At 40.4% G+C, this 26,027-nt stretch overlaps 1 protein-coding gene across 1 annotated transcript; it reads left to right on the top strand.

The window, feature by feature from the left end:
- Nucleotides 1-2,363: 2,363 nt before the first annotated feature.
- Nucleotides 2,364-25,834, top strand: SERPINB5 (serpin family B member 5). The gene is made up of 7 exons (XM_070749093.1): nt 2,364-2,466; nt 10,711-10,888; nt 16,022-16,159; nt 19,762-19,879; nt 22,057-22,199; nt 23,073-23,240; nt 24,801-25,834. Exons 2-7 carry the CDS (start codon nt 10,721-10,723, stop codon nt 25,191-25,193), a joined length of 1,128 nt encoding a protein of 375 aa, XP_070605194.1. The 5' UTR covers nt 2,364-2,466; nt 10,711-10,720; the 3' UTR covers nt 25,194-25,834.
- Nucleotides 25,835-26,027: the final 193 nt, after the last annotated feature.

The following is a 26,027-nucleotide window of genomic DNA, read 5'->3' on the forward strand; positions in this document are numbered from 1 at the left end:
TGAGAGGGAGATTACCTACATGCCTTTGAGGGAGAGAAAGAAGGACTTCTGCTGCTTTCCTTGCGTGCAGCCAAAAGCAGAAACAGCAGAAGTCTTTCTTTTTTACTTTTCCCCAAACTCTGGTTCTGCAGCTTCCAGACCTCAGCCAGGGCAGCATCTGCTCCGCGAATATGCTTCCTGCTCTATGGTGATGGCTGGAACTGGCACTAAACAGATTCCAGTAAGACGTTCTGCCTCTGGTAGCATTTTCATAATAATAATAATAATAATAATAATAATAATAATAATAATAATAATAATTGTTATTATTATTTATTAGATTTGTATGTCGCCCCTCTCTGCAGACTCGGGGCGGCTCAAAACAATAATAAACAGTGTACAGTAAACAAATCTAATATTTAAAAGAAAAAATATCTAAAAACACATTATATAAAAAACATACAACACAAGCATACCATACATAAAACTATATAAGCCTGGGGAAAATATCTCAATTCTCCCATGCCTGGCAGGAATAGGTGGGTCTTAAGCAATTTATGAAAGACAAGGAGGGTGGAGGCAGTTCTGATCTCTGGGGGGGAGTTGATTCCAGAGGGCCGGGGCCGCCACAGAGAAGGCTCTTCCCCTGGGGCCCGCCAGACGACATTGTTTAAACATGCTTGTGCCTATGAGGAAGAGGAGGAGAGACAGGGATCGATGTTTGCCTCCTCTTGCTTGAAGGCAGGAGTGTGTTTCAAATTGCTGTAGGCAGAGCCCAGAGGAGACAAGGCAGTCCTGCGGGCGCGGGTGTGCGCACCTCTCTCTCTCTCTCTCTAACACGACAGAGCTACAAGTCGCAAATAGAACATGCCCACCCCATTCTGTCTGACCTGCCACACCCAAATTGCACCCCATCGTGAGACGTGCATCCTACCTGATACTTATTGCATTCCTCGGAGTTGTGTCCAGAGAATCCCATTACAAAAAAAAACTTCTCGTGAGTTTGAGAAGATTGATTGAACTCATGAGAAGTTTTCTTTTACAATGGGCTTCTCTGGACACATTGCCAAGGAAGGCAACAGAGCTATGAGTGTCAGGTAGGATGCACGTCCCATGGCCCAACACATCCCTCCTCCGAGAAATGAGTTTTGGGGAGACTCATCATGCCACCGCCGCTGCCTTGTGGACAGTGAAGGGCTACCAAAATTTTTACTACCACACTGTGGACGTGGCTTATGCAGGATGCCTTGCATTTTCTTTCAACATCTTTCAGTGCAAATTGGGTGCTTTGGGGTGGAGCTCCATTTTTGCTACCCCACTGCATTCCCTCCCATCCGGGCAATAGCCCACCTCTGATTATCTGCTATATAAAGTGTATATACACATATGCACACACAACTCTTCTAAAAGCTCTTCACATTCAACCTCATTTACTGTGATAGGAAAAACATACCCAGAGCCCAGAAGGGAAAAAAAGAAAAAAAAACCCAAAATTTTGCTACTGGTAATGTGTACCTGACCAAAATTTTGCTACTGGTAATGTGTACCTGACCAAAATTTTGCTACCAGTATTGCATACCTGACCATACCCGTAGGAGCCCACCACTGCTTGTGGAGCCGGACTCTGCAAGGCTGGTGCCGTTGCATGCACAAACAGCAGCTGGACCCCAGCTGTGCTGCATAATGAAGCTCATGGCAGTCCTGCAGTTTGTGCATGCAACAGCACAAAAGCCTTGCACAGTCCAGCTCCACGAGATGGTGGCTGCGGGCCAGTTGCTCGGCCAGTGCCAAGAACAGGGAGGGGACACAGCAGCAATGAGATATCCATTCCCACTCTCACCCCTACTCAGGGGCAGGCTGCTGCCATGCTGGGTGGGACGACGCAGTGGGGTAGTGAAAATGGAACTCCACCCCAGAGCACCCAATTTGCACTGAAAGATGTTGAAAGAAAATGCAGGGCGTTCTGCATAAGCCATGCCCACAGTGTGGTAGTAAAAATTTTGGTAACCCTTCACTGCCCCTACTGCACCCCCAAAATAATAAGCCCCCCAATATTAAGTCCAAGACCATATTTTGCGGGGCAAAAATATAAGCCCCTGTCTTATTTTCGGGGAAACACGGTAGTCTGATATTGCTCTTGCTCTGCTTCTTAGACTCTTTACCAAAACCTCTTGGCAATGAGAAAGAAACCTTTGTAAAATGGCTTCATCCTGCTGGAGCATGTTACAGCTGTTGGAAACGTTTAGTTTGCCTGTTCAGTCTGAATCCCATCGTGTGTGAAATGCCGAAAGGGATGATTAATAGCAAGAAAGGGAGAGGATAAGTACAAGCACAAAATAGGGAGTGGCATCGGAGTTCAGGTGAACTAATATAGTTCAGTCTTTGTGCTTCATACTGTCACTAGTAACACCAGTCTTTTAGTTGTGCTTTTTGCATCTTCTTTCCCCCCACCTCTCAGTTCAGGAAATAGCGTTGCTACCTAAGAAGGTAAGTGAGGAATATCTTTTACACCCTTTGTAGATGTCTAAGCTATTTTTGCAGGATTCTTTTTGCAGTGGAACTGAAAAAGTAGGGGACACTACAGGAGAAATTGAAAGATGTTCCCATTTTGCATAACTTAGTACGGACAATAGTTTTCAGAATGAAAAGTTGCTGGAAAATTTCTATAGTTCTCTTGCTTGTATGTTAGATTATTGACCTAACCTGTGTGTGGTACAATAGTTTACTTTCTAGCAAGTTGTTTGGAAAAATCACACAAATGGGGAACAAGAATGATAAGCTTTCTTATTCCGTTGATTGACTGGGTGGTGAATAACCTTAGTTGTATGATAGGCAAGACTTTTCTTGTGCAATTGTCCTTTTCATTTATAGAATTTAAGGGCGGAGGGAGGGGGGCTAAAAATAGTGTCTTTTTTTGTGATCCTTTTGTGCTTCCACACTTTATCTCCCTCCCTTCCTCCCTCTCTTCTCCCTCTCTTTCTCCACTTTTTCTAAGGTCAGACAAATCTCTCAAAGTAAAATAGCTATCTAGTGCCTTCTTCCTGGTTGTATTAGGGGCTGTCCATTGCAATCACCCCACGTCTATGAGATGGCTAGTGGAAACTTGATTAAAGGTGAGATTTTTCATAGGGGTGTGGGCCTTTTGACTCAGCTTCTTTTATGTTGTACATCAAACAACAAATGCTATTCAGACTGAAGAGGATGTTAAGGCCGATTTTTATTCCAGCAGGCAAGGGTTATTGTCTGTTCTTGTATTTCTATATACAAGAGATTACAAATACTGTATGTGGTGATTATTTCTGATTTTTTAGGCTGTATCAGGCATGAGAGTGGGAACTGATGAGTCCAAAGTTTGTATTAGGATGGCTTTACATTTGTTCTGCATTTTCCTTCCTTTCCTTTCTGCATAAAAAGAAACTCAGTCGGAGTTTGAGGAGGAAAGTACAGACCCAGTATTACCAGTATTATTATTATTTAATATTGAGGAAGAATACCAACCCTCATGATCTTATCCAAGCATAGAGTTTTTAAATAAAAGTGAAGCCTCTCACTTTGCTTAGTTCAAAGCTGACAGTAAAACAACATACCTCTCTTCTTTTTTGAGGGCTTGGATTCTATTCATGCCATTTCTAAAACAGCGGAGTTTTAAACTAGGCAACTCAAATTCAAGTCCACTCTTAGACATCATCCTGATTTAAACTAGTTCACCAAACTAAACTGCTCAAAAAAATAAATAAAGGGAATACGTACTCAAATAACACATCCCAGATCTGAATGAATGAATACAGTGGTACCTCTATTTTAGAACTTAATTCTTTCTGTGACCAGGTTCTTAAGTAGAAAAGTTTGTAAGCAGAAGCAATTTTTCCCATAGGAATCAATGTAAAAGCAAATAATGTGTGCACACCCATTAGGAAAGAAATAAAAGCTTGGAATTTGGGTGGGAGGAGGAGGAAGAAGAAGAGGAGGAGGACAGTTGCTGCCGAAGGAAGAAGGTGAGGTGAGGTGGATTTTAAAAATCCAAAACTTTAAGGCTTAAAAAAAAAACAAGGACTCTGAGGCGGCGAGGAGGAGTACAACCCCCCCATACACTGCGCCAGAGAGAGAAACCCAGGTGGGCGAGAGGGGGGAACCTCCCGCTCCTTTGACTGAAAGGCAGCAGCTACTACTGCTGCTACCTGCTTCTTCTTCCTTCCCATGCTGAAGGGCTCCCCTCTGCTCTTGCTTGCTCGCTTTGTAGCTGGCGCCTTTCCTTCACTGTGGTGACTCCTTGGATTGGCTGAAGCCGAGTTGATCTGGCCAGGATGAAGCAACCCCTTTTGCCTTTCAGTGCCCAGATGCTCTGGGAGGCAACCCCGCGTTGGATGTATGGGAGGCAGCATGAGGGAGTCACCACAGCGAAGTGGTTTATTCCCTCTCCAAGCGCCCAGAGAAAGGAAAATACTTCGTTCGCTCTGGACTTCCAAAGCCCCCTTAAGTGCCACCAAAAGGCTCCTTTGGCAGCCCAGAAAAGCCCAAGATGTCTCGGATTAAAGGGGGAATGTCAGGAAACTGGCCGGGCCTTCACGCCCTCGCAAATTTCCTGGAAAATTTTTCCGGGCTCAGATTCTTAAGTAGAAAATGGTTATTAAGAAGAGGCAAAAAAAATCTTGAACACACGTTTCTTATCTAGAAAAGTTCTTAAGTAGAGGCATTCTTAGGTAGAGGTACCATTGTACTTTGTTCTGTACAAAACTGAATGTGCATAACAGCGTGGGAAATTGATGGTCAATCAGTGTTTGCTGGTTTGATTTCACAGAAGTTTGATTTACTTGGAGTTATATTGTGTTGTTTAAGTGTTCCCTTTATTTTTGAGCAGTATAGTTGCTCTGAGTTCTTGGAGGAATGATTAATGTAAGCCCTGCAAGGTAGTTGAGGCTAAAAAAACACCCTGTGGTTCAAGGCTAATAATAATAATAATAATAATAATAATAATAATAATAATAATAATATATTAGATTTGTATGCCGCCCTGCAATAATAATAATATATTAGATTTGTATGCCGCCCTGCAAGGTAGTTGAGGCTAAAAAAACACCCTGTGGTTCAAGGCTAATAATAATAATAATAATAATAATAATAATAATAATAATAATAATACATTAGATTTGTATGCCGCCCCTCTCCAAGGATTTGGAGCAGCTCTGAGTCTGCATTCTACATCGGAATATAACTTGAACAAACTTAATGATTAACATGGTCAAAACATTTTACTGACTCAGGCAAGGAACCAAATGGCAACCTATCTTCTTAAACATAGAAACATAGAAGATTGATGGCAGAAAAAGACCTCATGGTCCATCTAGTCTGCCCTTATAGTATTTCCTGTATTTTATTTTAGGATGGATATGTTTATCCCAGGCATCTTTAAATTCAGTTACTGTGGATTTACCAACCACGTCTGCTGGAAGTTTGTTCCAAGCATCTACTACTCCTTCAATAAAATAATACTTTCTCACATTGCTTCTGATCTTTCCCCCAACTCATCTCAGATTGTGCCCTCTTGTTCACTTTCCTATTAAACCAAATTTGCTTTGCTAAAACTGATGTTAGGACACCAGTTTTTCACTACAACTGTTGAAAGTAGTATCATCCCTTGGAGGTAGGCTAGATCAGGAAAGAGACTCTGCAAGGAGTATTGGAATTTTACTTTATTGGTACAGGGTGTAAAGATTTTGAAAGTCTGGTCTAATTTTTCTCATCTCACTATCATACTTAAGAAAACCAAGGTGAGTCAATCTTGAGTTTCTTTCTCACTCACTCCTCTCTTTCAAGGTAAGCTGCTTATATAACTGCTTTTACATTCACACTTCCACAAGCAGGCAGATCATTCCTTGTAGTGGTTTCCCTTTTTTGTCATCCTTTCCAATATTTGCTATCTGAAGTGACAGCTCCTTTCTCTCTTTGACAGCACAATCATCCCCCGCTTCTAAATCTTTCCCCTAAAAACAATTTAGTTAAGATGTTGCATGAGGTCAAGGCACTAGCAGAATGATTACACATTTTTTCAACATTTTTGCATCCAAAAAGTAGCCAGTGAGCCAATGCCAGTCTATATGTCTCTTGCAATTTTTAGCTGATGAAGGGGAAATTATTAGTTTATTTTTAAAAATCTGGAAAACATCCAGCTCAGTTGTGCTTCATGCTGCTAATGGGATCGTTGTTAAGGCATGGCATAGTTTGAAGAAACATGATGTAACAATGGTGCTGTCTTTCTCAAGTCAAGAAAATGTGGATTGGGTCCAAACTTCATGGGGGATCCCTGTGAATTCCAAAGCCGCAATTCCTTCTGCTTTGTCATGGAAAAAAAGACAGACTATAAGTATACTCAGTGGAGGGCTACCAAAACTTTTACTACCACACTGTGAGCGTGGCTTATGCAGGACACCCACAGTGCAAATTGGGTGCTCTGGGGTAGAGCTCCATTTTTGCTCCCCACTGCGTTCCCTCCATCCAGGCAGCAGCCCACCCCTGAGTATACTAAATGATTGTCATATAAAGTTTAGTACTCCCATTATATTATCCTGGAAATGTGAGATTAAACATTACTTCTGTGGATCATATTCAGTAAAAGTAAAATGAATACATAATTGATCATGTTTTACTGCATAGTTTGTGAACTAGCACAATTATTGATCATACAAGGTTGCCAGAGATGGGTGGCTCCCAGTTTGGACCGGTTCTATAGAACTGGTAGCGGGAATTTTTCCTGCTTGCCGAACTAGGAGCGACTGCCTGTTGGCCACACCCCTGAACTGGTTCTAATGGCAGCACCATAGTCACCACCATCTTGTTTTGGGCTTCTGCGCACACAGAGAAGCTGTCTTTTGCTTCTGAGCATGCACAGAAGCTTGGTTTTTGGTACTGTGCATACGCATGCATGAATCGTGTGCACACATGCCGCGTGCCCGCCCAAACAGCACAGGAGGAAGCAAACCAGTGGCAAAAAGAATCCAAAACGCACATACAAACTGAATAAACAATCTGTCACTGCCAACCCACACTCAGTAAAAGACCTTGGAATACTAATATCGAATGACCTAAGTGCTAAAACCCACTGCAACAATATCGCCAAAAAAGCTTCTAGAGTTGTTAACCTGATCCTACTCAGCTTCTGCTCAGGCAATCTCACACTACTCACAAGAGCCTACAAAACTTTTGCCAGACCCATCCTAGACTACTGCTCATCTGTCTGGAACCCATACCACATCTCAGACATCAACACCCTTGAAAATGTCCAAAGATATTTCACCAGAAGAGCCCTTCAATCCTCCACTCGAAACAGAATATCCTACGAAAATAGACTAACAATCCTGGGCCTAGAAAGCTAGAACTACGGCGCCTAAAACACGATTTGAGTATTGCCCACAAGATCATATGCTGCAACGTCCTACCGGTCAATGACTACTTCAGATTCAACCGCAACAACACAAGAGCACGCAACAGATTCAAACTTAATACGAACTGCTCCAAACTTGACTGTAAAAAATATGATTTCAACAATCGAGTTATCGAAGCGTGGAACTCATTGCTGGACTCAATTGTGTCAACCCCTAACCCCCAACATTTCTCCCTTAGACTCTTCACGATTGACCTCTCCAGGTTCCTAAGAGGCCAGTAAGGGGCGTACATAAGTGCACTGGTGTGCCTTTCGTCCCCTGTCCAATTGTCTTTCCTTTCTCTCACTTATCATATATATTTTCTTTCTTTCATATATCCTCTCCTCTAAGTTCACTTTACCCTTATATATATTACTACATGTCTATTTTTCTTCCTTTGTATTTGTGTATTGGACAAATGAATAAATAAAAGAAAATAAATAAAAAGGTAAGTTAGAACCCACCCTGAAGGTTGTCCAACCAGGGTTTAATAGATCTTGTGTTGGTACTTAAGAACATAAGAAGAACCATGCTGAATCAGGCCAAAGCCCATTGAGTCCAGCATTCTGTGTCACACAATGGCCCACCAATTGTCCATGGGGATCTTGAGCAGAAAGAGAAGGCAAAACCCTCCCTTTCCCTTGATCCCCCCAAAATGGTATCCACTTTTCTGGGATTGCAAAGACAGACAGCTTGTCAAAGTTCTTGGCAAACCACAGTTAGTGAACTGTTTGTTCAGGCAGGTGAATCATTAAATTATGGAGATTTCTCCAACCTCCCATAAGATGGGAACATAAAATAATTGTCTTCTCTATTTGATGTTGTGAGCAGAGGACTGAAAATATTTGGGAGGACATGTAGAGGACTGGCATCACTTTCTGACTCCAAATAACTTAGGAGTCTTGGAGTCTTGACTTCTGCTTGAGTAAATTAAATTTGTAAAATACTTTAGAAAGAGCCAAGAATGATTTTTGGGTGCAAAAATGGCTACATGTCAGTCATATTCCTCAGTTTAGAATTTTTTAAATTCCATATGTGGCTGTTGTACAAGATTACAGCTAGTAGAACTGGAAACTAAGAAAACAAACAATGTAAAAACCTCTCAAGCCTCAAATTACTGGTGCATAAAAATGAATGTAACTGAAATTTAAAAGGAACTTCTGGGGAAGAGCAAGATTAATAAGCAGAAAGGTTCATCCCAGGCATTTTAGTAAAATGTGGGTGTGTTTGAAACTAGCTGTACTTCAAAGATGCTACTATGCCTTGAGCAATTGGTTAGAAGTGCTGACTTAAACACAATTCTCCGTACAAATTCCTTAACTAGTATGTCAGTAATGCACTGGCTCCACCTCACTGAGGTTTCCCAGTGACTAATAGCTTCATATTCTTACTTTTGAATAATTCTTCATTGGGAAATTGATACTAAATATGGCCTCTGGGTCTATTGCTGAGTCTTCTTACACTGCTGCTTGTTTCTTTAGAGAGGTTTTCAACAGGGGAAATTACCGTATATGGTGACATAGCTACAGTAAGCTAAGGGGCGGCATACAAATCCAATAAATTATTATTATTATTATTATTATTATTATAAATTTATGCATATAAACAGTGGCATGTTTTTCTTTCTTCAGTTGCTGTGATTTGCCCTTTGACATGCCTCATCTTTGCATGTTCAGAAAATTGTTAAGGAGAACTTTTTTTCATGACCTAACTAGACCAGTGATGGCGAACCTACAGTATGTCACGGGTGCCATAGGTGGCACGCGGAGCCATATCTGCTGGCATGCGAGCTGTTGCCCTAGTTCAGCTCCAACATGCATGTATGTTCCGCCCAGCTGATTTTTGGCTCGCACAGAGGCTCTGGGAGGGCGTTTTCGGCTTCCAAAGAGCTTCTTGGGGGATGGGGGAAGATGTTTTACCCTCCCCCAGCTCCAGGGAAGCCTTTGGAGCTCGGAGAAGGTGAAACAAGAGCCTGCTGGGCCCACTAGAAGCTGAGAAACAGGCCATTTCCGGCTTCCAGGGGGCCTCCAGAGGATGGGCAAGCTGTTTTTGCCCTTCCCTTGTATTGAATTAGGGGTGTAGGCACTCACTCATGCGCGATAGCATGCACACACACTCTTTTGGCACCTGAGGGAAAAAAGGTTCACCATTACTGAACTAAACCATGCATAGTTGCACGACACTGCAATAATTCCTGTATTTTGCCTGAGATGGAACATACACTTTTTGAAAACAAGTAAGAAATGTTTCAGTCCAATGTCATCATAAGTATTCATTTGATGTACGAGTTATACCTGGGAACATAATACTTGGGAAGGTTTTCAAATATTTTTGTCTTAACACTGATATGGATAGGCCCACATGAGGATTTTGTGACCTCAGTCAAGACAGTGATTGCTACATCTAAAGCAAAATAAAATAAATAGAACATTAGTTAATTGGTTGCTTACACAAACACAATTTAAGCACTCTGTGTCTTTTAAACGAATAAAACATGAATTAAGAAAGGTGGCACTTAATGGAAATGACCTGATTCTTCTTAAGTGCTAGGCTTTGTTTATTCTTGTGACATTTCCCCCTCTAAGTATCCTTTCTGCTAAAGTTTTATAAAATGTGCTTCAATAATCTCTTCCCAGGTCAAATTCCTGCTCTCAGGAATGCTCATACCATTCACAGAACACAATGTCAATTCCCAACAACAATTCCTCTCACATTTTACAAATTCAACAGTTGCTGAATTTCTGAAAAAAAGTATATTTGTGTTTATGGCTGCAAGCTAAGAACATATATGTATCAGTTGAATGTCTGGTGTTGTACTATGATTGTTATAGTAAGGTTTTTACCACTAGTTAGTGGATCTAATGTGAAAAGGCAAAATATTCCCAAACATTTAAATTTCTTAGGAAGAAAGTTTTAAATTTTGAGGAGGTAAGGGAAACTAATAAATACGTATCTGATAACCCTAGTCTGAAATTGAAAACTTCAGCTTTCAGAACTGTAAGAAGATAAATTTTACCAACCCAGTAGGTTCTTCTGCTGTAATGTTGTGATGAGATAATTCAAGGGATTGGTTCAAAGCTGTTTGACCCAAGACAACTTGAGAGCACATTGTACCTTCAGTACCTTTCTGTACATACCACGTGTAGATAGTATTAAATGTTATGATTGTTATTCAGGTTAAACATCTATTAACTTGTACAGCAAGGCTGCAGTATCATTCAATGTTTATTTGGCATGTGGGATGTGAGAAAGTAGCAATTATTCATATACAAGATTGTTTGACTGAACAATTATTTTGCCCTTTTGATTTCAGAATCGTAACTATGGATGCTATACAAGCTGCAACTACAGCTTTTTCGGTTGATCTATTCAAAAAACTCTGTGCACTGGACAAAAGTGCTAATTTTATTTTTACTCCACTTGGCCTATCAACTTCTCTTGCTCTAGCATATAAAGCAGCTAATGGTGACACAGCAACCCAGATGAAACAGGTAGGATGTTTACTTTTAGCATAATAGAATAGAATAGAATAGAATTTTATTGGCCAAGTGTGATTGGACACACAAGGCATTTGTCTTGGTGCGTATGCTCTCAGTGTACATAACTTTTGCTTATTGTATATGAAAAGTCTATTTTTCCTTTGCTATGTAAATGAAGATTGACCCTTCTATAAATTCAAATACTGTTACAGTATATTCTTCCATTAAATAAGATGGGTAGAAAAATCTTGGCTTGGCTTAGCAGCAAAGGTTCTTAAATCTGAGGCAGGAAATAAACAGTAAACCTTAAGAGGAAACGAAGACAGACAACATTGCCATATATTTGCCATTAAAAAAGAGATTTACAGAACTTGAAAGGTGCCTTAACTATTTCCAAATGTATACAACTTTTTCTTGTTCTCTCAGCCTCTTAGGGTTGTCGCTTGGTAGGGCTGCCTTTGCACAATGACATAACAATGTGTGGGTTGACATTTTGTAGTTTGCTGTAAATGCCACTATTAGTTTATCTTATCTAAGGCTAAATCTAGAACTAATGTATAACACCAATATCTTGATATCACAGAGTTGATAAGAAAACGTTAAGGAAAGCTACTTGGACCATGTAAAATGATATGTTTAGAAGTAGTTACACTTTAGGGGACTTCCGGTTTCTATTTTGGCGGCATCAGAAGCTGGACAACCAGCTCTGTGGCCAGCTCTGAAAACTCCCAGGCCTGAGGGTCCCGGATTGGGACCTAAGCTCCCCCCAGAGAGGGGAAGAAGCGAAGGAGGACAACAGGAAGGAAGAGGGGAGCAGCAAGTCCCCTCCCTGAATTGGAAAGCCCCTAGTTGATGGCGTGGTGCAGAGGCAACAAATATGGCTACCACAAAACCGAAGGAAGACCAGAACAGCAAGAATGAGCAGGAGGGAAAAGTGAGTGGTTTGCGATATGGGATTGTTGCCTTTTAAGAGAAAAAAAAGTGACCCCCCCCCCCCCCCCCCAAATGACTGAAAAATATGGAAGCTAAACATTAGTGGCGGGACAAGCATACTAAAAAACTGAAGAAAACATTTGGGAACTAAGAGAACAGAGAAAAAAAGCTTAGTTGGCAGTTTTAAAAAAAGATGTGGTTTTGGAAAGAAAGATGTGGTTTAAAGAAAAATACTGACATTTGAACTGGAAGTTGCCTTTATCTTATTAAAACTAAATTGATTATTAAATACTTATCTACATATTGGACTTATTGAAATTGAAAGTACAGAACAACAAAGAGGAATAACACTGATGTGAAGCACAAATGCCATCTTAAAGAAAGAAAAAAGAAAGAAAGAAAGATAGATGCAGCAGTTGGAACTTTAGTTTTTGTTGATTTAAAAAAGTGGAATAAACCAAAAGAAGGAATAGAGGTGGTTAACCCCTAGTTTTTTCCTTTAAATTTTGGTTGAATTGTAAAAATGATAATAAGTGGAAACAGAGACATGGAATGGCCACAGCAGGATATTAAAGACATTATAAATGAACAGCGGATGGAAATGAAAGAAATACTTGAAGATATGGACTGCATTGAACTAAAACTGGAGAATATAATACAAAGAATAATAAGTGCAGAACAGATAAATGAAGAAACTATTAAGGAGACTGGAAGAGTGGAAAAAACAGAGGAACTGGGGGAAAAAACAAGAAAGAAAATACAACAAAGGGATGATAGAAACATTGTGGGAGAAACAGGGATTGGAACAGAAGGCAGGGAAAAGAAAATTATAGATGGCAGGGAAAATAAAAGGAGCAGAAAAGATTAAAACAAAATAAAACAATGAGGGGGAAAATAGAATAGAGAAAGATAGAAAACGTAACAAAAATGGGGTTCAGAACAGAAATGAAAGAGTTGAAAGAAATTTGGGGGAGGCAACCCAAAAAGTGAAAGAAAATAGGATTTAAAATATGGAACAAAATAAAAAGAGATAAGTAAAAAGGGATAAGATATGTATGTTAAATTAGTATAATAGAATTAAATAATTGTGAATAAATCATTTTTTGCACTGATAAGACTAAAAAGTTATAATACTTTTGAAAATAAGATATGCGTCATAATGTGGAAAAATAACTTTTATTAAACATGTATGAACTATTATGTAGAAACGAATCTATAAAATCACATTAAAATATATAAATTGGTAATGTTGAAATGTGTTTTGTATGGGTTATAAAAGATAAAAATTAATTTTGGACTGATAAAGGTGATAAAGTGATAAAGACGATAAAGTGATAGAATTAATTATTAAGAAGATAAAATTAGTTTATATTAAAGAGTAAGAATGATATGGAGAAGTAAAGTAAAAGTATTTGAAAGTTAGAAATGTATGCATGTATATTAGAAATTTACAAAGTGGGAAAAGACCACATATTTGATTGTTAGAAAGTAAGGAGAAGACTAGGAAAAAGGGGAAAATAAAAGAGGATTAAAATAGAAATAAAATAAGAGGGAAGAAAAGATTAATAGATATATATTAAGATGAAAAGAAATATGAGAGATGTATCAAAAAATGAAATGATAATGAATTGTCACCATTTAAAAAAATATTGTTAAGACTATTGTATGGATGTATGAAATTCAGAAAGCAAATGTTCACAATATGAGATGTTGAAAGACCAAAAAATAAACTTATTGGGGAAAAAAAAGAAGTAGTTACACTTTTTAAAAGAATGAAATATGGAAATAAAATTGTCATTCTCTTATATGCATTTTTTGGTTCAATATAATGTTAATTCCTCATGCTTTCACTTAGGACCCCAGCATTAAATGTTGCTGGATTAATCTGTTACAGAATAACATAATAACAGAGTTGGAAGGGACCTTGGAGGTCTTCCAATCCAACTGATGTAGATAGCTTGAGCTCATGAGTTCGAGGCTGCAGTCCGGGTTACCCAGTCACTAACTTTGGCATCAAACCTGGGAACTGTCAGCCGGTAAGGTGCCTGAGGGCCAGCAGAAGGTTGCCCTAAGTGCAGGGGGTTGAACCGGCCCATGCTGGAGATGCAGTAACTCCATGCTCAAGTCGGAAACCCTATACCAGTGATGGTGAATCTATGGTACGCATGCCACCGGTGGCATGTGAAGCCATATCTGCTGGCATGTGAGCTGTTGCCTCAGCTCCAGGGCTGGCAATCTGGTTTTTGGCTCATGCAGATGTTCTGGAAGGGCATTTTCAGCCTCTGGAGCAGGCAGGGCGGGCATTTTCACCCTCCCCAGGCTGCAGGGAAGCGTCTGGAGCCTGGGGATGGTGGAAAACAGGGCTACTGGTCCCACTGGAAGTTGGAAAATGGGTGACAAGGGGAGCAGGGATGTCATGCGCAGGGTCAGGGCAGCAAGGGGGCGGGTATGCATGTATGAGTAGGGGGATGAAAGCATGCACAAATGTGCTTTTGGTACTCGAGGAAAAAAAAGGTTTGCCATCACTACCCTATACCATTTCAGACAAATGGTTGTCCAGTCTCGTCTTAAAAACTTCCAGTGTTGGAGCACCTATAACTTCTGGAGGCAAGTCATTCCACTGATTAATTGTTCAAACAGTTAACAATTAATTGTATAATTATTATTAATTAAAATAATCAAAATTGCAATCCTGATTCCCAAAGGGGAACCCTATATTATTTAACAGGCATAAGCTATTGCATTGCTAATCTCTGCATATGGCAGTGAAACATAGAAACATAGAAGTCTGAGGGCAGAAAAAGACCTCATGGCCCTTATACTATTTTCTGTATTTTATCTTAGGATGGATATATATTTATCCCAGGCATGTTTGAATTCAGTTACTGTGGATTTATCTACCACGTCTGCTGGAAGTTTGTTCCAAGGGTCTACTACTCTTTCAGTAAATCTATCAAGGCAAACTGAAGTGCCTAATACATTGACGGAGCTGAATTAATTCAAAGTAATTAAAAATCTGCTACATTGTTGGCCAACACTATACCTCATGTTAAAAGAGGTGAAGGCCAGGGGTGGGCTACTGCCCGGACAGTGGGGAACGCAGTGGGGTAGCGAAAATGGAGCTCCACCCCAGAGCACCCAATTTGCACTGAAAGATGTTGAAAGAAAATGCAAGGCGTCCTGCATAAGGCACACCCACAGTGCGGTAGTGAAAATTTTGGTAGCCCTTCACTGGGTGAAACCGATACAGAAAAGAAAATGTTATTAAAGGCGATTTATGAGTTATAGTTGCTGGTGAAGGCTTCACTTTTCACATTCTATTTACATGCTTCTCAGTGGCCTCTTCTTGGCTGCAGGAAAAACAAGGTGCACAAAATATCAGATAGAAAATAATTCTTTTTTTGTGTGTTCGGTAATCATGAAGCTTTTAATATACAGGTAGTCCTCAATCTCTGTCCACAATTGAGCCCAACATTTCTGTTGCTTGCTAAAAAGGGCAATTGTTATGTGAATTTTGCTCTATTTTGCAAGCTTTCTTGCTCTAATTGTTTTTTTAAAAAAATATACTTTATTAGTTTATTAAGAATGGGGAAGGGGAGTACAAAAAGAAAAATGGGAAGGGGATGGGGTAAACAATCTTTTTATACGGTAGCATATATATATTGTTGTATATTCATTTCAAATATAGGAGTAACAATATTCAGTAATCATATTTACATGATCTTATATCTGTCAAGCCTAGTAATTTAGGAGTAACATAGTGCTTTACTTTATGCATTGATAAATAGGTATTGTAGTAGAGATTGTAGATGAGGTAGGAAAAGAAAAGAGAGAAAGAAAGGAAAGAGGAAAGGAAGAAGACAGAAAAGGGGGAGGGGTACTACCTGCAAAGTAGCAGGAATATACATTATAACGACTTAGTTTGGTTATATTTGTTAATTTTGTAGGTAAGAAATACTTGTGAGTTATGGTATTGTTAATAATTGTCGGATGGATTGAACTCGGACAGAGATTGTATTGGTTTTGGTCGTAATTTCTATTGTATATTTCTTTCTTTTAATTTATGGTTTTTTTTGTTTTATTGCTTTTGAAGTTTATATATTAATTAATATATATTAAATAATTCTTATGTTTCATTTGATTGTGTTGAAAATGCTGCAGAAGAAATGTTTGCTGAAATCAACACTTACACTTGTATTTGTTTATTAACAGGGGCTCCATCTAGAAGATGTCAAAGATATTCCATTTGGATTCCAGACAATTACCTCTGATGCTTCCAAACTTAGCTCATTTTATTCATTAAAACTGATTAAACGGCTTTATGTAGAAAAATCACTTAACCCTACTGCGGTAAGTTGGGAGGAAATAATAGTAATTTCTATCTGGCCCAGCAGGTTCACAGTTATCATCTACATTTAATAATTCATTACAATATGCCCATGGTTGCTTTACTAAATTTAATTTTGAAAAAACATATAGATATTCCCAGTTTGCGACTGTAATGGAAACAGCCCATTATTGCTGTAAGTTGTAAGGAGGGTCGTCACCTGACTGATCTGATTTTATGACTTTTCTGTCAGTGGTTAAGTGAACCACTATGACCATTAAGTGACTGTACAGTTGTTAAATGAATACCATTTTTCACTCTAGGACCTTTTTTTACAGAAAACTAGAAGCAAGCAACTTTCTCAAGGGGAGGATCATAACACAAGAGTTCCAACCATGGAAATTATTGTTGCTGACAGCAAAAATGATGCGTGAAATTGCAGCCCAAAATAGAATCCTCACAGCAAGAATGTCCAACTTTGGCAACTTTTAAGACTTGGGGACTTGAAGTGCCCCAGCCAGAATTCTGGGAGTTGAAGTCTACAAGTCTTAAAAGTTGCTCTAAGGGTGAACACTCCTGCTTTGCAGGATCTTAATTATAGCATTTCAACTGAATCAATGGGTTGTATCCAGTGATGCCCTTCAGTTGACAGACAATGTTATTAGAAGCTTTAGGGCTGTAGAATAAAAACAGAGGTTTGGGTTGTTGTTGTTTTGGCAGTTTGATCTTCCATTAAATTCCCTACCACATCCAAAAGATAGACTCACTAAAGAATTATTGGGAGAATCCAGGCGGCTCTGAGAGTCTTCAAAATTGATTTTCTCTTTTTTCTGTTGCCAGAGATCTGCAAAGAAATCTCCCCTGAGGAATATGAGTTGGAAATAGACCTGTACCTTTTTAATTCCTTATTTATTTTACACATTCTTTCCTTTTAGCTTTATTTTTATATGCTAACTGAAGAGTGTTTAAAGTTGCGTTTCACATATTTGTTGCAATATTATTATTACTTTATTATTATTTATTAGATTTGTATGCCGCCCCTCTCCGTAGAATCGGGGCGGCTCACAGCATACAATAAAACAATTCATGACAAATCTAATAGATTTAAAAAAACATTAAAAAACCCCATTATTAAACCAGACATACACACAGACATACCATACATAAATTGTATAGGCCCGGGGGAGGGGGGGAATGCTCAATTCCCCCATGCCTGACGGCAGAGGTGAGTTTTAAGGAATTTACGGAAGGCAAGGAGGGTGGGAACAGTTCTAATCTCTGGGGGGAGCTGGTTCCAGAGAGTTGGGGCTGCCACAGATAAGGCTCTTCCCCTGGGACCCGCCAGATGACATAGTTTAATCGACGGGATCCGGAGAAGGCCAACTGTGGGACCTAATCGGTCGCTGGGATTCGTGCGGCAGAAGGTGGTCTCGGAGATATTTTGGTCCGATGACATGAAGGGCTTTATAGGTCATAACCAACACTTTGAATTGTGACCGGAAATTGATCGGCAACCAATGCAGACTGCGAAGTGTTGGTGTAACATTGGCATACCTAGGGAAGCCCATGATTGCTCTCGCAGCTGCATTCTGTACGATTCTGTACGATCTGAAGTTTCTGAACACTTTTAAAATGATTTACACAGCTTTAAAATAGGGAGCTACCCTGTGTTGCTCCCTATTTTGTACACTGGATAATTTTGTACACTGGATTAAAGTTTTTTTCTTCTTTACTTTGCTGCCTTAATATTACTTTGGCAAAGATTTTTTTTAATTTTTCTCTCCAATCACAGTACAGTAAAAAAAAACCCCCAACATCAACAGATTGCTTTACAATAGAACAATTTCAGAAATTATAGTATGCAAATCCAATACTACCTCCTTCACTTTTGACATCTGGATAAAAAAAGCAGCTCAATTTTCTTATGTTATACAAATTTGCTATTAACTGAAACACTTTTTAAGCTGTACAAAATTTTTAATACCTCTAGATGAATTGGCTGTACTCTTTCAAATTTCTCCAAATCTCTTCTATATCAATTTTCAGGTATAGTCAATAACCTTTATAAATGTTTTACGCCCATTAATAAAAAGTCCTTAAGAAAAAAAAATTGAAAAAGTCTTCCAGTAACAAAGTCAGGGGGGGAAACGTAAACTCAATAATATCACCTAATATTGCCAAATTAATCAAATTACAAACCTAATTACTAATTCCTTTATATGAAGATTTTAAAAGAAATAAAACTTAAAAATATTTTAAAAAATTAAAAAAGAAGAAAAAAGAGGAAGTAAAGAGAAAATAGATTAAACTAAGTAAAAAAATAAGTATGAAAGTAAAACAATAGCAGAAAAGAAGAACAAGAAAAAAGTGCAGAACGAACAAAGAAAAAAGAAGAAGAAAGGATTAAAAAAAGACTTTCCTCTTCTTCTTACTAATTTCCCCACATATCTCCATCTTCCACTTTCGCAGAATCCTAAAATTCTGTTAAAATAAAGAAAAACAACCCCCATCCACTAAAATCCTCCAACCCTCTCAAAAATATGTATCTATAAGTCTAATTTTTTTTAAAAAGAAAAAATTACTTGATCATGGAAAAGCCTACCCAACTGAAGTTCACTATGGTATAACTGATGTGTTATAGACAAAGCTATTGAAATCCAATTTTGTTTCATTAATTATGAAAGCAGTGGATGGGGATTTGTAAAGGAGACCTTTGCTGTGAAATACACAAGAGCAAGAGTCATTTGGGCCTCTTGACATACAGTAGTACCTCTAGATATGAGCTGCTCCACATGTGAGTATTCCAAGTTACGAGCCACGACAGGAGCGAAATTTCTGTTCGACACCCGAGCTCAAATTCGGGATACGAGCCGAGCTTCCACTAGGTGGCGCAAGAATCCTTGCTTCTGGTTATCTCGGCAGGGAAAAACAAAGGCTAAAGGCATTCGGTCGAGATACGAGTTGATCGACATATGAGCTCGGTTCTGGAGTGAATTAAACTTGTATCTAGAGGTACTACTGTATTTGGCTTTGGCTCATGGAAATACAAAAGCATGAAGAATCATGTCTTATTTATTGTGCAGGAGATTATCAGCTGGCCCCAGAACTCCTTAGTGGGCCTGATGGTTTCCAGTCCTCTTGTGTTAGTCCAGGGGTGTCAAACTCAAGACCTTTGGGTCGAATCTGGCCTGCAGGGTGCCATGGGCCCACCCTGGAAATGACCAAGGTACCTCTGGAAATGCCCACGGTGCCTCTGCCAGCCAAAACAGAGCTCAGGAAGGCCATATGTGTGGTGCTCCCAGGCTCTGTTTTCAGTGGCAGAAGGCTACAGAAGGCTGTGGCGGCTCAAAACGGAGCCTCGATGAGTGAAGTCGAGCTGGCTGTGCCCCTGCCCGGTCCCCAAGGTCAAACACAACCGTGATGCTGCCCTCAATGAAATTGAGTTGGACGCCCATGTGCTAGTGTGTTTGGAATCCAAGTTAAAGCCCCCACCTAGTTGTCTTTCAAGTTTGAAATTGCCATGTGTGCCACAGTTTTTGTCCATGGCAGCAACACCCTTGCTCTTCCCCTTCATGTTACCAGTGGGGAAATCAGGTTTTTAATCTGGAAGCCTTCTCTCTTTCAGGAATTCATCAATTCTGTCAAAAGGCCCTTCCCATCAGAATTTGAAGTCGTAGATTTTAAAGACAAGCCAGAAGACACCAGGCTGCAGATCAACAAATCTGTTTCTGACCTTACTGATGGCAAGTGATCAAATAGATCTCTTTTAAGTCATGAATTGGGATGTCCTTGAATTGGGAATTATCCCTTCAGATCGAGAGTTTATCATAGTAAATGTTTGCTTATTTATGGCTATTGTGGAAATATTATAGTACCACTACACTAAAGTTATAACAGCACTAAAAAAGTGACTTATCATTTTAATGATAATAAAGTAAATCGTAGTACAGTGATCCCCCGCTCGTTGCGAGGGTTCCGTTCCAGGACCCCCTGCAACGAGCGGGTTTTCGCGAAGTAGCGCTGTGGAAGTAAAAACACCATCTGCGCATGTGCAGATGGTGTTTTTACTCCCACAGCGCTAGCGAGGAGCCGAAGATTGGGGGCGGCGTGGCTGTTTGCCGCCGGCATGGGGGGCTTCCTAGCAGCCCCCCAAACCTGGGTTGGGGGTCCGGGGGGTGCTGGCAAGCCCCCCATGCCGGCGGCGACATTTTAAAATAGCTGCGCCGCCCCCAATCTTCGGCTCCTCCGCGCTGGCTCTCGGCGCTTTCGAGCTGAGTCCTGGAGCGAATTCGCTCCAGGACTCAGCTCAAAAGCGCCGAAAGCCAGCGCCAGCGAACGGCTTGTCCACGCTGGCTCTCGGCGCTTTCGAGCTGAGTCCGGGAGCGAATTCTCTTCCGGACTCAGCTCAAAAGCGCCGATAGCCAGCGCCAGCGAACGGCTTGTCCACGCTGGCTCTCGGCGCTTTCGAGCTGAGTCCGGGAGCGAATTCGCTCCAGGACTCAGCTCAAAAGCGCCGATAGACAGCGCCAGCGAACGGCTTGTCCACGCTGGCTCTCGGCGCTTTCGAGCTGAGTCCGGGAGCGAATTCGTTCCAGGACTCAGCTCAAAAGCGCCGATAGCCAGCGCCAGCGAACGGCTTGTCCACGCTGGCTCTCGGCGCTTTCGAGCTGAGTCCGGGAGCGAATTCGCTCCAGGACTCAGCTCAAAAGTGCCGATAGCCAGCGCCAGCGAACGGCTTGTCCACGCTGGCTCTCGGCGCTTTCGAGCTGAGTCCGGGAGCGAATTCGCTTCCGGACTCAGCTCAAAAGCGCCGATAGCCAGCGCCAGCGAACGGCTTGTCCACGCTGGCTCTCGGCGCTTTCGAGCTGAGTCCGGGAGCGAATTCGCTCCAGGACTCAGCTCAAAAGCGCCGATAGCCAGCGCCAGCGAACGGCTTGTCCACGCTGGCTCTCGGCGCTTTCGAGCTGAGTCCGGGAGCGAATTCGCTTCCAGACTCAGCTCAAAAGCGCCGATAGCCAGCGCCAGCGAACGGCTTGTCCACGCTGGCTCTCGGCGCTTTCGAGCTGAGTCCGGGAGCGAATTCGCTTCCGGACTCAGCTCAAAAGCGCCGATAGCCAGCGCCAGCGAACGGCTTGTCCACGCTGGCTCTCGGCGCTTTCGAGCTGAGTCCGGGAGCGAATTCTCTTCCGGACTCAGCTCAAAAGCGCCGATAGCCAGCGCCAGCGAACGGCTTGTCCACGCTGGCTCTCGGCGCTTTCGAGCTGAGTCCGGGAGCGAATTCTCTTCCGGACTCAGCTCAAAAGCGCCGATAGCCAGCGCCAGCGAACGGCTTGTCCACGCTGGCTCTCAGCGCTTTCGAGCTGAGTCCTGGAGCGAATTCGCTTCCGGACTCAGCTCGAAAGCGCCGATAGCCAGCGCCAGCGAACGGCTTGTCCCCGCTGGCTCTCGGCGCTTTCGAGCTGAGTCCTGGAGCGAATTCGCTTCAGGACTCAGCTCAAAAGCGGCGAGAATGAACGGCGTGGGCGGGCGAAGGGCGGGCCGCAGCGAGGAGTTTGCGTGGGCGGTGGGGAAACTCCTTGCTGATGCCCGCTGCTCGCCCTCCCGCCAGCAAGAGGGGGAAGACCCAGGGAAGCCGCCCAGCAGCTGATCTGCCGGGCCCCATCTACGCATGCGTGCCCATAGAAAAAAGGGCACGCATGCGTAGATGGTGTTTTGACTTCCGGGTTCAAAAATCGCAAATTACCCTGTTCGCAATGGTTGGGGACGCAATAACCGGGGGATCACTGTATTGCTAAAGAGTTAAATGCCTTTTTTAGAATCTTTTTAGCATCTTGAATTGCCTTTTCCTAGAAACTTTTGCTGTTCTTTCCGTGTCTGTGGTTGTACTTCTAATGAAGTATCCTTGCCCTTGTATTTGCAGGTAAAATGGAAAACATCTTAATTGAGGAGAGTGTCAATGGTGAGACCAAAATAATCCTGTTAAATGCAGCGTATTTCATAACAAACTGGATGAAGAAGTTTCCTGAGGCACAAACCAAGGAATGCCCATTCAGAATAAGCAAGGTATAGGAAGAAGTAACCTCAAACTGTTAACACAAATATTAAATGCTACACAAAAGCCTTCAATTTCTTGCTGAGTTTTAAACCAGCATTTACTTGAATCAACAGAATCCTAAATCAGCTCTAATGAGTGATTTTATAGCTAATGACCTAAATTGTCAATGTGTTTTAATAATTCATTTATTAGTGTGTATCCCTCAAAAAAGCCCATATTCATTTAAAAGATATCAGAACGTTCCTTTCTGCAATTAAAAGTGATGGCCCCCAAGATGATAAAAATATAATATGATTTTTGAATGTTATGGATAGCAAAAAGATTTGGAGGCAATGTCAAATGGATTACATTTTCTTATACTTTTTGTCACCATTTTGATTAATCGTTCTTCATCATCTCTCTTGTTAGCTTCTGTTGTGTATAGCAAATTAACCCAGATCAATATTTCAAATGGATTAAAATACATGATGATCCATCTCAGAATTCTCAATATGCACTCTTGCTAGGAATCTAGATTTCATAATGCCAGTTCTAGGTTAACAAATGCAACACTGAATTTCACAAAATAAGATGCTGAGATTAATATTTTAAGGTATATGAGTATAAAGAAGCAAATGTCATGTTATTAATCACACATAATACATTTCTTAAAAATACTATTTATTTTTAAAAATCTAGTAGAAAGATGGCATTTTTTCAAAATATTAACTTTTATTTTACAGAATACACATTTGTACACAACTTTGTAATAATTAAACAATGTAACATTTGAGTTTTATTCTTAATTCATATTTTCAATTTATGAAGACAAATAGTCATCAGGAATTTTGACCACAACTGGTATTTAAGTGAACTTTCAATTTCTGTCTTTTCCTCCCTAGACAGAAACCAAACCTGTGCAGATGATGAATTTGGAAGCTACGTTATGCTTGGGCTACATAAATGATTTAAAAACCAAGATTCTGGAACTCCCATGCCATAATAAACATTTAAGCATGCTTATCTTGCTACCTAAAGATATAGAGGATGATACAACTGGATTGGAACAGGTAGAAATAAATGCTTGGATAAATTTTAAATTAGTTTTTGGAAAGCTGCTTATCAATCATTCTCTTCCTTGAATGTTTCAAAATAGTCTGATTAGAAACAAGTGAAAAATATATTTATTTCTTAATGTGTCTGGTAGCCATTTGTTTAGTTCATTGAATGTAGCAGGGCCATATCAAGACTCTATATTAAGAAAAAGAAGCCAGACTGGACAATTCATTAAACTAATTCATCAAATCACAATAGCTAGTAGCATTCCAGCTGTGATATTACAATTGCATTAATTGTCCTCAGTTTTCAGGCAAAACATAATGCCACAGTAAATTAAAAAACAACAGTTGCCTGAATTAATGAACCCAAATTAACTTTGACTTAATATTAAATAATCTCCATTTTATGATCAGTGGTTTGTCAGCTGCTAGACAAATTCCATTGTCTATGACTGATGGAGTCATTACAATATAATACCACACTATTACCATACCATACCATACCATACCGAACTGATAGATCGTTTCCCCCTCTGCTTGTGACATCCGGGAGAATTGATGGCGAAAAACTCTAGCTGGCTTTGTAGGCTCGAAGTGAGCGGCTAGCTTGGACGAGAGAGCGTCCCAGGAAACTGAATTCGCCGGTTCAGGGTCAGTGAGGGTTTCTGCCAGCTCAAAAATCTGTGTGCCACAGTAATTGAGGAAAAGGGCATGCTTGTGGCCACTGTCGGCGTCTTTCATGCCGGGCGCTTCCAAAAATATTTCAAACTTCGCCATGTAGGCTGTCCAGGTCATTCTTTCTGGGTCGAAGAATTCAGGTGGCTGGACTACCGATGGAGTAGCCATGATAGCACACGGAGGGTCAGTCTCCTCGTCGCCAATGTAATAACTCTCAAAGCAAGGTTGAATCAAGCAAGGTTTATTTCGCTAACAGGACAAGGAAGTCAATTCAGTCAAGAAGCAATGGAGTATTGAAAGCTCTATACAATGACAGTTCTCCTATTTATACAATCTAGCCCAGCAACAGGCAGTTTTACAAAGAGACATTTTAAGCGCCAAAAGAAGGCAACCAATCAACATGCAATAAACAAATCTGAACTTTTGACTTTTACCTTGTCTGGGTAGGTCACCCAGGCAAATATCTAACACATACCATACCATACCATGCCATGCGGATTCCTGCCAGTTTGGACCGGTTCTATAGAACTGGTAGCAGGAATTTCCCCCCAGTCACCGGACTAGCGGTGATATCCGGCTGGACACGTTCCCAAACTGGCTCTCTGAGCAACGCTGTAGGCGCCGCCATCTTGTTCTTCACTCCTGCGCAGAATCTGTTTTTTGCTTCTGTGCATGTGCAGAAGCTGGGGTTTTTGCACTGCATATGCACACCCCTGTATGGTACACCCGCATGGTGCTCCCACACGGAGCGCAACTTGCGCACCCACACACGACATGTGAGGAAGTGAACTAGCAACAATGTAAACTAGAACCCACCCCTGTACCATACCACATCATACCATATGATACCATATCAGATGATACTCCCTTAACCTATTTTTCTTATTTCTTTAGCTTGAGAAGGAGATCACCCCGGAGAAGCTGGTACAGTGGACCAATCCTAGTGTGATGGCAAACAGTAGAGTTAATGTGTTCCTCCCCAAATTCAAAGTGGAAAGTGAATATGACTTCAAACCCATTTTAGAAAGCCTTGGTATGACTCACATGTTTGATGAGAATGCATCAGATTTCTCTGGAATGTCAGAGTCAAAAGGCGTTGTTCTTTCCAAGATTGTTCACAAAGTCTCTCTGGAAGTAACTGAAGAAGGAGGAGAGTCTCGAGATGTTCCTGGATACCGGATCCTACAACACAAAGATGAATTTAATGGGGATCATCCTTTTCTTTTCTTCTTTAAGCACAACAAAAGTCGCAGTATTATATTTGCTGGTAGATTCTGTTCTCCTTAAACAGAACTGCCTATAAAGAAACCTGTTATCAATATTTTCTGAATATGAAATACTCAAAGGTAATCTACACAGTTTCTCTTGTTGAATAACGTCTCATACAAGTGAATTTACAGAGGAGTTACCATAGTTGTAGCAAAAATAAGTATAGGGATACCTAAAAGACTAAAATAATTCCTTATGGTATATATTCTAGTGAACCATAGTTGAACTTATCAGCTAGATATTATACACCAAAATTGGGAAGACTGTTTCTTGTTTACATATGAAATAAATCTCAGAACAAATTCAGCAAAATGTATCTTTCATAGGTAGCAATAAAACAATATGCAAAGCTGTGAGATCTCCAGAATACTGCAGTTTGTTTTATGCTAATTGGCAATACTGAATTTCAACTTTATTGAACTGTCGCATGAGTTTCTTCTGATCTTATAAGATCCTGAACTTGTTAAATCATTAATTTGTCATTGGAATATCAGAAATTTTATATCCGTAGTGAGCTTCATTACATTAATCAATTAATATGGATTATTTTCTTAAATATGTTTTACAAATGTTTCATTTTGTTTTTTTAAATATTAATTTTGTGCAGTTATTAACTTAGATTACCTTCATTTGTTCCAAATAAAGCATTGCAAAAACTATATTTTCTCATTGCTGGAGTTTAAAATGAAAAACAAAACTGCACCTCTTGCATCATTTGAAATCTGACTTCATATATCAGTGATGCTATGCATTAATTAATGCTGTTACTTAATGCTATTCTTTGTTATATGGGAAACATACACTATTTTAGTCCTGAACAATAGAATAAGTTTGAGTTCAAGGTTTGGATTG

This window comes from Erythrolamprus reginae, chromosome 3 (genome assembly GCF_031021105.1).
Source record: "Erythrolamprus reginae isolate rEryReg1 chromosome 3, rEryReg1.hap1, whole genome shotgun sequence".
Taxonomy (NCBI): Eukaryota; Metazoa; Chordata; class Lepidosauria; order Squamata; family Dipsadidae; genus Erythrolamprus; species Erythrolamprus reginae.